Below are 11,759 nucleotides of genomic sequence, written 5' to 3'. Positions count from 1 at the left end.
TTGTATGGTGGCCGGCACTAACTAGGGCTTACAACTGAACGAAGCTGACACGGATGCAACGGGCAGCGAGTGCGGGGGCAGTGGAGCTTAGCTCTAATTGGAGGCCCCAGCAATGGGCCTCACCTTTGTAACCTACCTGTAACCTACCATATTTTTCAAATTTTTTATTTTTATTGTATAGCCTCAACATTGCAGTTTATGTATGAAACACCACTTCGTTCATATGGCTGCCTCGGCTGGTTTTACAGTAGCCCATTCGGTCAACCCAATTTTTTTTTTATTTAGTCAGATGTTTGCAACGCAGTGAAGGTGTTACCTCCGACCAAATAAAATATATATATCAGCATCAACAGCCGAGTCGATCTTCTGTCTTTCCGTTTCTACGCAAACTAGTCTCTCAGTTTTTAAGCTATTTTAAAGAAATTTTGTAGTTTTCTATATACCATCGTATACTCGTTTATATTTCGACACGGACCAAATCGGACGACTATATCATATAGGTTCCGAACAATCGAGATATTTTTTTAAAAAACATTATAACACTTTCAGTTTTTAAGAGACGTTTATCAAATTTTAGATATAGCCGCTTTATAATATTCTACAATTAATTAATTAATAGAAATTTAAATTATAACATTTTCAGATTTTAACAGAATTCTATCAAATTTAAGATATTGCCCTTTTTTATTATTCTAAATTTGGAATAAAAATTTTATAATAATCAGATACTATATCATATAGTTACCATTGGAATTAAAACTATTAAAAATTTTAACTTTTCAGTTTTCAACAGATTTTTATCAAATTTGAAATATAGCTCTTTTTTATTATTCTAGAATTTTGATCTAGAATTTAATTTTATGAAAATCGGACGACTATATCGCACAGCTGCCGTTCAAACGATCGTTAGATATCGTAAAGTTCTAAGTAATATATGTATATATATATAGGTGAAATAAATAAAATGGCTGGCAAAAATTCTCCAGCTGAACCATCCACGAGGGCGCCGGCTGGGCAATGGGCACTGTGTTCGATTCAATTCCTCCCGCCTAAACGCCGTAGGAAATGTATCACAAGCCATGGTTGGAGGTGCCAACCAAACTTTTTACAGGAATGGAAATAGAAAAAGCAACCGGGGCTGGGATGTCAGCCCAAACGTCGGTGGAAGGCGTAACTGCCACAAGAACGAAAAAAATGACGCAAAAAGAGGCTAAGCCGTACGGGTGCCGTAGCCTATATAGACTCGGACCTGGAGAGCGTGCAGCTTTCAAAATTAGAGGAGGAAAGACTTCTTTGCTCGTTGGAACTAGGCACCAGCTCCCCGCGTAGGGACGGGCCGAAGCGTTCAAGCGAGGGAAAGATGGCGAAGGTGCAGTATAAAGCTGCCCTTGACAGGAGTGATGAGAATGGCAAGATGACCGAGGCGCGGTGGAAAACGGTGCAGAAGCCCATTCCCACTTTTGATGGCCGAATGGGGTCAAAATCCTAAATCCTATCCATCCCAAAAGCAAAGCTACTCTTCCCCATTGCTACCAAAGGGGAACGAGCGCTGAAGCTGCGGCAGCCTCAGAATCCGGATATCCCAACCGCAGACTGGAAGCTACTGCACATTATGAGCCCGTTACCCAAAGAAGGGGGCCAATGCGTGGTACTCCTGATAAACGAGGAGGTTGAGGACAGCCTGTAACCCAAATACGGGAAGTCGTGGGGCATGGGTAGCGTATACCTGCGCCTCATAAAACGCCACCTCGGGGATAAGGATGCTCACACCCTGAAGTCAGGCGGGTGGAGAAAGAACTAGGTCTGGAAACCATTGTCGACGCCGCCCAGAAACTGACGCTGGATGAGTCCGAAGAGGAGGAAAAAGCTGATCTTACATCAGTAGTCCACCCGTCGAGTGGAGTTGAGCCCGGTACCCATATCCCGAAGGGTGCTGCAGCTCAATCTCCATAAGGGAAAGGTCGCGTCGGCGGAACTCCTCATTTCCATGAATCAAGGATGTAGCTAAAGTCCAAGAGCCATGGATTGCTTAGGGCAATGTCGACGCCGAACTAAAGCCCTCAAATTAAAACACTTTTTAGCCACCATCGGTAAGCAGCTCCAAGCTTCAAGCTAACCTTAAGTCTCATTACAGCTAAGACGACCTGACTGTGGTGTTGCTAGAAAGCAAGAAAAAGCGCTTACTGGTAGCTTCCTACATTGCACAGATAGGCCAGCTCCACCGGAAGAACTCAGGAGCCTAGTAGAACCCAGCCCAAAAGATCAGCAACTGCTCGTGGGTGCAGACTCTAACGCGCACCACAGCGAGTGGGAAAGCCCCGATATAAACAACAGAGGTAAGACACTTTTAGACTTTATACTTTCAACTTAATTATATATAGCAAACATGGGGAGGAACACCCCTTTGAAGGCCTACCTCGTCCAACGTGCTAGGTATAACATTTGTAGCGGGACAAAGCACAATGGTATCAGATTGGAAAGTCCTTGAGAGACCATACTTCTCAGACCATAAGTACATACAGTTCCAATGCGAATTCGATCACTCTCCAAAACTAACTAACTAATGTCACAAATATTAATTAATACTTTTTTATCAACTGGCCGAAGTCAATTTTATCTTCAATTAATGCTATTCTTAACAAAGCGTTAAAGCTTACATCAGTAAATCTAATTATATAACAACTTTTTATCACTTTTACGTCTGAGAAGACAAATACGTGCTGGCGAAACATGCTTCCATATGATGCATTGAAGCTTTAATAAATAGTAACTTGAAGTCTGCTTAAGCCTCGTTTTTATAAAAAAAATACTGAATCTCAAAGGTGAAATTTTTGAGTTCCTCAGCGATTTGAAGTATTTTCGCATCGATAAAAATTGTGGAAGACATTCGTGAAACACTTGATCATAACTATCTGACTTTTTTATACCTTCTTGACCACAGTAAAACATTTGACTCCATCAACAATCATATTACCATTAGTACCAAACTAATTGGTCTTGGGAAATCGAATTTTCTCCTTTCCAAACTCATTCATGGTGTTGCCCAAGGATCAGTCCTGGGCCCATTGTTGTTTTCCATGTATGTAAATGAAATTGCCTATTCTCTTGTCTGATTGTGAAGTTCATTTGTTAAATGTTTGTGTTAGTTTAAGCAGTGTTTAAAAAACTGTGGTAAGTTTCATTTCGCATGATTTTGATTCTGCTTCTGCTTCTGAACAAAGCATAAGTCGCAGTCAAAGCATAGTCAAAAATCAAACAGCAACCAAAATCAAAAATAGCAGTCATCGCTTTTCGTTTTCTTGCTTTTCGCTTTGCTGTTGCTTTTGTCGTAGACGTAAGTCGACGCTGTGGCACGCGTCGACTTTTGGGATTTGTCGGCAGCTACAGTCGCATAAGTCGCTGCATTCGACTTTTTGCTACTTTTGATTTTGGTAGCTGTTGCTTTCGATCAGCAGCATATGTCAAAATTAGCAAGAATATGCAGATCGTGGAAGTCGCCCGTAGCCGCCGTCGCTCTGGTTTGCTTCTTTTGATTTTACTTGTAGTTAGTTTGCTGCGGGACTCACACGTATTCAGCCATGGCTCCAAGTGAAGTGTGGAAGTATTTCGAAAATAATGCAGACGAGGGTTTAGCAATATGTAATGTATGCAAAAACTCTCTTAAAAACAATAGACTTTCAAATTTAAAAATACACTTAATAAAACAACACAAAATTAATTTAAACATGCAAAATCTTGAAAATATTGAAACGTCATCAACGAGTACCTTAATTAAAACAATCAGAAAAAAAAATTAAAATATAAGTTAATAAAAAACAACTAATAATATCCTATATAGGACTGGTAACAGAAGACAGAAACCCTTTTAATGTCTTAAATTCACCAAATATGAGGAATATTCTCGATCCAATATGCGAAGGTCTGAAGACTGCGGATGGCAAAATAATGAAATTAAATGCATTAAACTGCAAAAAATAACACTCGAAGTAGTCGCAAATAATATAAGATCTCACATAACAAGTGAACTTAAGAGCACATTATTGTCCTTAAAAATAGATAGTGCAACCCGAATGTTCAGAAATATTTTCGGAATAAGTGCACAATACATAAGAGCTGCTCAAATAAAATCAATTATTCTGGGGATGATTGAATTAAGAGGTTCAGGATCAAGTGGATCTAATAATCTTGCCGCCGAAATAATCAAAGTCCTCAACAGATATAATATAAATTTAAATCAAATTGTTTCCATTACTTCTGACAACGGTGCCAATATGGTTAAAACTACAAATATTTTATCATATCTTTCTGAACAAAACAATGAAAAAGACGACGAAGAGTGCACCAACGACGATTATTTACACAAAATTGAGCTCATAGAAAAAGTGTCCTATGTATTAATAGGTAATATTCAAGTTCGACTGTTTGATTTTTGACTATGCTTTGACTGCGGCTTCTGGTTTGTTCAGAAGCAGAAGCAGAATGATTTTTTTTATTTTATAATATCGCTCGCAGTTGAAGAAGTGGAAAGCAAAAATATTGCGACTTATGCTAATTCGACTCCACTTTTTTAAACACTGAGTTTAAGTAATAAAATGCATAATGAAATGTATAAATGGGGAAGGGGTAGGTAATGGCTTGAGTATTAACCCAACCGTGTCAAAATACATTAATAATACAACACATAAAACTAATTTATTTTATGAACGATAGGCCGATACAATTGGCAGAACAAGCAATTAACTTGGAATTTACATTCTATAATACACTTAGCTGGAGCAAACTATCTCCAAAGCTACAAGACGAACATATGGCGTGCTGCGTCAGCTCTCATACTCAACGACTTTTCTTACCATTCAAATGAGAATCTTAGTAGCTAAGGTCATCCAAATTCCGGCAATGTTTTATGGGGTAGAATTTTTTGGATACAGAAACACGCGGGATATACTCTAGCAAGTAGTAGCCTTAATCTTAATTATCAGATATGTATGTCTTTAATTTAAATCGACTTGACCATGTACCACACTTGACTATTAAAATTCTGGACCGAAACTTTATTAAAAAATGTATGTTAGAAAATAAAAAACTCTTTTAATCTTGATTAATCCATGGAACCATGTTAAAAATACTCATTTTAAAGAACTTTTATTATTTTGGCCGCGGTGGGCTTTTCTGTAAAGCCCATATGTTGTAAGTTGGCTTTTTTAAAATATCTAGAAACTTTTTTGCAAGCAATAAATAGTAAGCTAGCTCGTGTGTTTCGACCGATTTTTGCAGTATATTAGTTAATAAATGGCTACTACAATTTAGACGAATGATAACCTGTAATACTTTAACAATATTTTATGTTGTAATGTTACTTTATGCCTTATAAATTTTAGGTTAAGTTTTTTTTTAGAACATTCGTAGAAGTCGTTTTTTTTTAAATCTTTGGATTTTAAGCCCAATATCATATTTTATATTTTAAAATCTTTTTTGAGGTGCATTGTGCATAGTTGTCCGTTCATAGGTCCAAAGTAAGAGAAGCTCCACTTACCACATCTTTTAACTGATTTTAGAGACGTGAAATTTTGCATGCACATTCTCAAAACATTGAATTTTATGTGTTTAAAAATTAGTAACAGAAAATATATTTTTTAAGATAATCCCGACCAAAGTTGAAAAACATTTCCTTTTTTTGTTTTTCATAAAAAAAAAAATAACTAACATTTCGATTTGAATCTCACTTTACAGAAATGATTATTTAGATAGCATTTAGTTGAAAATATATGCAAGTATTTGTTGCATTAAATGCAGTAGTTTTTTAGTTTTCCCCCGTAGTGAAATCTGCTTGGCGCGGGTATATAAAGTGCCTTCTAGAAGTTTTCATTTTTTCTATGAAGTTTTTTTTTTTATTGAAAATCGTTGTCTTCGGTTTTTACCATATAAGCACGGATTGACCAGTAACTAACGGATGATTGAAATGCCAAAGATAATCAGAGGGGACAATAGGGTGCTTAAAACGTAACAAATATATAAATATGGAAAACGTGTCAATACTGAAATCTACATAAAGAAAGATGTATCATAAATGTTAAGTCAGCTTGATGTTGCGCAGCTACGAAAGGAGTTAAGATTCAGCACAAAACCGTTGACTACATTATTTCTCCCGGTTTGGTTTACTAAAAAAGAAATAAATTTATGTTCATTAAAAATAATCATATTTAATTTATATGTATTGAAACATAAAATAAATATTTTGCGATAAGAACTTTGCGATTTACAAAATAAAAAAACAAATTTGTATTACTTTCTAGCCATAGCGATTCCTAGTCCCAATATTCCACCGAGTACAAGAGCGGCTCCTCCAGCAACCGCCATACCCTTAGCAATTTCCTTATCACTTTGTTTTTTTATATATTCCTGAATTAACAAAAAAAATAATCATGTCATACACTTTCGGTGTTTTTTTATTCACCTCCAAAGAGCGGACTTGATCATTCGATTCGATATCCAGAAAAGCTCTGCAGTATTTTAAGCCCGATGTATACTCCTTAATACGAGCATTGCCAAATGCTAAATAATAAATATAATCACGTCTGCCATCAGGATGTGTACGGGCTAACTCCTCTAAAATCATGATTCCCTGAAAAATAGAAATTTTTTTATTTGGGTAGAGTTTTTAGATGTTGTTAATAATTTGTCACCTTTTTAATATCATTTGTATAGCGACTGCGAACCAAGCAGAATGCATATCTACCATATTGGAAGAAAAAATGAGAACTAAAAGATGTGCGTATGCAATATAAAAAATGCTTACTCAAACTTTGTCTCAGTAGTCACTTCTCCATCCAACTCTAGCTCGTGATGATATTTTTTTTCAAACTTCTGTAATAGGCCCATTTTTTATAATTATATTTAAACATAGAGCATATTAACTCGGAACCTCTAAGTCTTCCTGTGGTACAACGTCGTTCAATAACTCGTCCATCGTTTAAATTGTATTTTTTCCCGTGTCCACCAATTTTTATAGAATAACAAAGCAAGTGTGACCACAGAATTATTAAAAAAGTATTCCGTCGACCTGTAAAAAAATGGCCGTCAAATTAGCGTCGATGAGTTAGCGTCGAAATGGAACGGTGGGAAAATGGAACATGGGAGGGATCTTTAATTTTAAATTTATTTCGTAATTAAGGCACTAATTCTAATAAAATAAAGTTTTTAAATGCTTAAAGGTATTTACTATTGTTTTTACTGGGTTTGAAAGTATTTGACATTTGGACATTTGTTTTCACAGATTTCTTAATATCTCGGAATCAAACGCGTGCAACAATACCCGATACGCCAAATTAAAGGACATTTAGTGTAGTTTTACCCTACCATGTTCAAATTTCTTCAAACCGTCAGTTTTTGAGCAAATCTCATGACAGTGATTGTTTAGGGGAGCGATCCTGCCCGGAAAGATTCCTTATCGGAGGCCAACTATTTCCCACGTCACTGGCGAATAATTAACCCGTCAGGGATAAAAATGCAAAGGTGGGGGCGTCTTGGTAGATATTTCAGCGTCAGCTTTTATTCGCTGCTCACATGAGACTAAAAACTTAACTTAGAACCGAGCTCCCGGTCGTTTTGCCTCGTTAAAGCGAGAGCGGGAGATCGGGAATAGTTGGAGTGCGAGAGCAAGCCGGGGACAGAAAGCTCGATCCTCACGTAAACATCCTGCCCCCCTTTCAATCGCTCGGGTTGCAACAGGGTCTTTGCAGCTCTGATTGATGGCAGACTCCAGACACGACCCAACCGAAGACAGTGATTTGGGCCGCATCGCTCTCGAATACATATCCGCGCGTAGGACCACGGAGATGGTCGCCGGTGGATGGAAACGCTCGCCGGTCAGAGTGATGTCGCGGAAGTGGGCCCGCACCGTCTAGCTTAGCTCCCGGATTGGAGAGCGAATGCGCACGTGAGGCTCGACCCTAAACACCACGTTGAAACGGACATTCCTTTCCGTCTTGGAGCCCACAGTGGCTGAACAAATTTGCTCGCCGCCAACGTTAGTGGTGGGAAGACGGAAGCTAGCCACCAACGACGCGTCGATGCAGCTCCTAGGCGTGCACGGGTCGATGGAGTGGCGGAGGGCGTCCGAGGAGCGGCTGCAGATTGCCGAGACGGGGAGTGGACACTGCTAGCCGCCAGAGCTGACTGAGAAGCGGCTTGTGAATTTGTTGCCTCAAGGTTGGCAACACACCTCGAAAAAACGTAACAGCAATAGCTGTTCTTTGACTCCAGCACTGTCGAGGTGGCCTTGCCGTCGTCGGACGTGGAGAGCAGTTCGAAGCAGCTCTCATAACTTTTCTCCACCTTTTCCGACAGAGCCCGGATTTGGTCCCTATGGACTTGACACATGAAGGGGGAGAATCGTTTAGTCTCCCGGGGTGCCCGGCGTGTGGATATTCGCCTCGAATTAACTGACACGGTCTGTGGTGGCAATAAACCGTTTGAGAACGACATCTATAGCATTTTGCACCATTTTGACAACTGGCCGAGTTAATCTAGGCGAGGAACCAGATAGTTTATCTATTTGATTCGTCGCTTTTGGCCCTTGGAATGGCGGCGGTAGCCCTTGGCTTCACTTGAGACGCCCGCGGAGATGGGGATTAAGACCTATCCAAACGGATGGAGGGGATCGGATACGGTTTCTTGTCGTCTCCCGTGGACATTCTCGGAAGCAAATGCTGCTGATCAGGGCTGGTCAACAGTCGAACGGGAGAACGGTCACACTAATGCACAGTCTGTATCGACAAAAAAAAGAGATATGACGGACGAAATTTGTATGGAACTCGGGATATGGGCTTAGGCAATGCATTCGACGAACAAGCGGAATAGAGCCTACAGAAGGCTGGAGGATACGAAAGGAGCCAAAAAAGCCAAAACGCAGCCGAATGGAGGTACTGAGCGTAGATACCTATTTATTGATAATTATTGAGATGGGGATTTAATCACGGGGCTTGGTTGTGGAGACCGGTTATATTTGAGTCCAGCCGGCTAATTGCTGATCGATTAGCTGTGTGAATTGAATTTGGATGCTGGTGATACTGGGACTTGTCTCACACTTGGCTAACAATTCGAATGTCAGAAATCACAAAGCGCAGGTGTTGAATTGTTCCGAGCCGAAGAGCTGGTCTTAAAAGCTCGGTACTTGGTCGCGAAGAAAAGCTCGCTGCGTTATGCTGCCTTCAAGCGGTGCCTATGTTTGCGTTTGAGTTTTGTTGTTAATTGTTTCGTTCACTTTGAATTTTTTTTTTAAATTATTATTTCGGGATTAGTTCCTGAAATCGTTGGCCGAAAATGTATGGGCATGGATGTAAATAGGAACAATGTGTCAGGGCACAGTGGAGCGTCGAGAAGTGGACTGTATTGAATTCCGCGAACAGAAATATGTTGTATGGACACGGCACAAAAAACGACAAAAAAATATATCGCGGCAGAGGCGAACTGTTTGGCGAACAAGGTGAACTCCCGAAACAAGTGCACACAGGCTTTCCGATATTTATTATTCCCCTTTTTCCGGCAACACAATTTCACTGTTCACGGTGAGGTTTTTATATGCACGGAATGCAAGAGGTTAGCATTCGTTTTTTATATTCGACTTTATTTATGTACGTTAGATTGGAAATACACCTAAATTTACATAAATGCTTATAATAAGAAAAAAGCAATGCTTCGCACAATTGTAGGTCTCTTAGCCCGTCCGATCCCTTCTAGCCCTCTCCAACACTATAAGGGCCTTCAGCACCTTTGCAGAAGCAGCTGCCGCTTCCCACATCCTAGGGGTCTCGACCATCAACGGCACCAGCGTATCTACCCTGATCTCAGCTCCTGCTACCTCCTCCAGGGTGGCCATCTTATCGTCGAATCGACGGCACTCGAACACTATGTGCTGCACATCCTCCGCAATTCCAGATCCGCATTCCGGGGAACCATACTCATCTTCATGGCCGAACCTCTTGAGGTAACAACGGAAGCAGCCATGTCCGCTCAGCACCTAGGTCAGGTAGAAATCCACCTGCCCATGTTGCTGCTTCATCTAGGCCTCTATGTTGGGGACCAGCCTATGCGTCCATCGCCCCTTGGACGAGGCGTCCCACTTCGCCTGCCAGCTCCCGTAGCTCCTTCTTCTGCAGCGCTTTTCTACTCGGCCATAGTTCCGCCTCCCGGTCCTTCATGTCCTTGCAGCGTGCTCCGAATCTCCACCTTCTCGCGGACCAGCTCCCTCAGGGGGACCATGCCGGCTATCCAGAACGGCGTCGTCCGAGACCGTCTTGAATGCGCTTGCCACCCTAACAGTGAGAGACTTTGTCTCCGCTCGTCAGCAGCTTCCTAGGGATCTGCTTAGGCCCTTTAGTGTTGAGCAGTATGCGGGCAAAACTTCCTGCCGTCCCACTGGCCTTCTTCTGGGCATACTCCAGGTGCATGTGTGGTATTTAATCGCCCTCTGCGATCTGATCATGGCTCCTCCGACCCGGATCTCGGCCGTGTTCACCGCTTTCCTGCTCGATATCAGGACTGCCTCTGTCTTGTGCGCCGCTAGTTCTAGGCCAGCGCTCGTAAGCCATGCCTCCATCGATCCGATCGCTTCGTTCGCCAAGTCCCCCGCATCGGTGCGCTCCTTGGCGGTTGCGACCACTGCCACGTCGTCGGCGAACCCGACAACAGTAGTACCATTGGGCATAGGGAGTCGCAGAACCCTGTCGTACATGGTGTTCCAGAGCAGGGGTCCCAAAACAGAGCCCTGGGGGTCTCCGGCTGAGACTTCGTATGCTCTGGAACCCATAGCTGACGCCACTGAGAGCACTCTCTCACTAAAGTAGCTCCTTACTACTTTTGGTAAGTACCCAGGGATATTCAGGGCCACGAGGGACTCCAATGTTCGGTTCCAGTCCGCGGTGTTGAAGGCTTTTCTTATGTCCAGCGTTACCACAAGACAGTAACTCTTGGAGCCGCCTTTCCACCATTTACTCGCGATGGCCGATCGGGCTATATCCTTGACCATCTCAATGGCATCGAGCGTGGACCTTCCTCTCCGGAAACCAAACTGACTCGAGGAGAGACCTCCGGACTTCTCAATGGCAGCAGCCAGTCTGGCTGCCACGATCTTCTCGAACACCTTGCGAGTGGTGTCGGTCAGGCCGATCGGCCTATAGAAGGATGGCTCCCGGCTTGGAGAGCAGCAGTAGCTTCTGCCTGTTCCACCTCTCTGGAAAGATTCCCTCCTCCAGGCCGTCAGAGATAGTACTATATGCAAATGTAATGAGACAGAGGCGGAGACAGCGACTGCAACTGCGGCAGCGGCAGAGCTGGGCGCCAAAACATAAAGCCCAAACCAGGGTAAAGCTTAAGCTAGTTTTTCCAAGCCGGGTCCGGGAAGCGGCTCCATGTATGGGTCTTCAACTGGGACGGACACTGGAAGAAAAGTATTTACAGAGCTTGAAAATATTCAAAGAAGTTTTAAAGAGATCGAAAAAATACCTTAAATATATAATCTATATATTAGGAGGTTAATGATTTTGTTTGGAGTTTATGGTGGCGAACTCCCTCGGGTGAAACTCGATGGATATCTTTAGTATCCTGATGGGTATAGCAACCGGCCCCGTCACCTTCTTATGGCGCATGCTACTTCCCAGTTTATACCTTCTCTTGGGGTGGCGGTCCGGCTCCACGGTCACTGGAGCTCCACACGGGAACAGCGCTCGCAGTATGCCATCCAGCTCCTCCGGATCCGATGG

General features: G+C 42.1%; 2 protein-coding genes across 4 annotated transcripts; both read right to left on the bottom strand.

The window, feature by feature from the left end:
- Nucleotides 1-5,859: 5,859 nt before the first annotated feature.
- Nucleotides 5,860-7,060, bottom strand: Fis1 (Mitochondrial fission 1 protein). Of its 3 annotated transcripts, XM_020958622.2 has the most exons (6): nucleotides 6,923-7,060; nucleotides 6,797-6,864; nucleotides 6,684-6,732; nucleotides 6,455-6,622; nucleotides 6,287-6,399; nucleotides 5,860-6,158 (listed from the first exon to the last, which is right to left on the bottom strand). In XM_020958622.2, the coding sequence occupies exons 1-6, from the start codon at nucleotides 6,965-6,967 to the stop codon at nucleotides 6,137-6,139; spliced, it is 465 nt and encodes a 154-aa protein (XP_020814281.1). In that variant the 5' UTR covers nucleotides 6,968-7,060; the 3' UTR covers nucleotides 5,860-6,136. The 3 variants fall into 3 exon arrangements, with proteins under 3 accessions (XP_020814281.1, XP_020814282.1, XP_086682153.1); XM_020958623.2 differs by lacking the exon at nucleotides 6,287-6,399; XM_086826027.1 differs by lacking the exon at nucleotides 5,860-6,158 and having other exon boundaries at nucleotides 6,175-6,399.
- A 2,655-nt stretch (nucleotides 7,061-9,715) lies between these two features.
- Nucleotides 9,716-10,199, bottom strand: LOC147644638 (uncharacterized). The gene is made up of 2 exons (XM_086826053.1): nucleotides 10,122-10,199; nucleotides 9,716-10,018 (listed from the first exon to the last, which is right to left on the bottom strand). Exons 1-2 carry the CDS (start codon nucleotides 10,197-10,199, stop codon nucleotides 9,716-9,718), a joined length of 381 nt encoding a protein of 126 aa, XP_086682179.1.
- Nucleotides 10,200-11,759: the final 1,560 nt, after the last annotated feature.

The sequence above is a fragment of the Drosophila serrata genome, unplaced genomic scaffold (genome assembly GCF_035046125.1).
Source record: "Drosophila serrata isolate PLE 108 unplaced genomic scaffold, ASM3504612v1 contig_125, whole genome shotgun sequence".
NCBI classification, from domain to species: domain Eukaryota; kingdom Metazoa; phylum Arthropoda; class Insecta; order Diptera; family Drosophilidae; genus Drosophila; species Drosophila serrata.
Note: the sequence above shows the minus strand (reverse complement) of the source record. Positions and strands in the feature narration are given on the sequence as shown.

Excerpts from the sequence above, each read along its gene's own strand:
- LOC147644638 (XM_086826053.1), bottom strand. The coding sequence starts at position 10,199 with ATGAAGGACCGGGAGGCGGAACTATGGCCGAGTAGAAAAGCGCTGCAG. Across the intron at positions 10,019-10,121 it reads TACGGGAGCTGGCAGGCGAA|GTGCTGAGCGGACATGGCTG; the intron begins GTGGGACGCCTC and ends TACCTGACCTAG.
- Fis1 (XM_020958622.2), bottom strand. The coding sequence starts at position 6,967 with ATGGACGAGTTATTGAACGACGTTGTACCACAGGAAGACTTAGAG. Across the intron at positions 6,733-6,796 it reads ACTACTGAGACAAAGTTTGA|ATATGCATTCTGCTTGGTTC; the intron begins GTAAGCATTTTT and ends CCAATATGGTAG. Across the intron at positions 6,159-6,286 it reads GGAATCGCTATGGCTAGAAA|TAAACCAAACCGGGAGAAAT; the intron begins GTAATACAAATT and ends TTTCTTTTTTAG.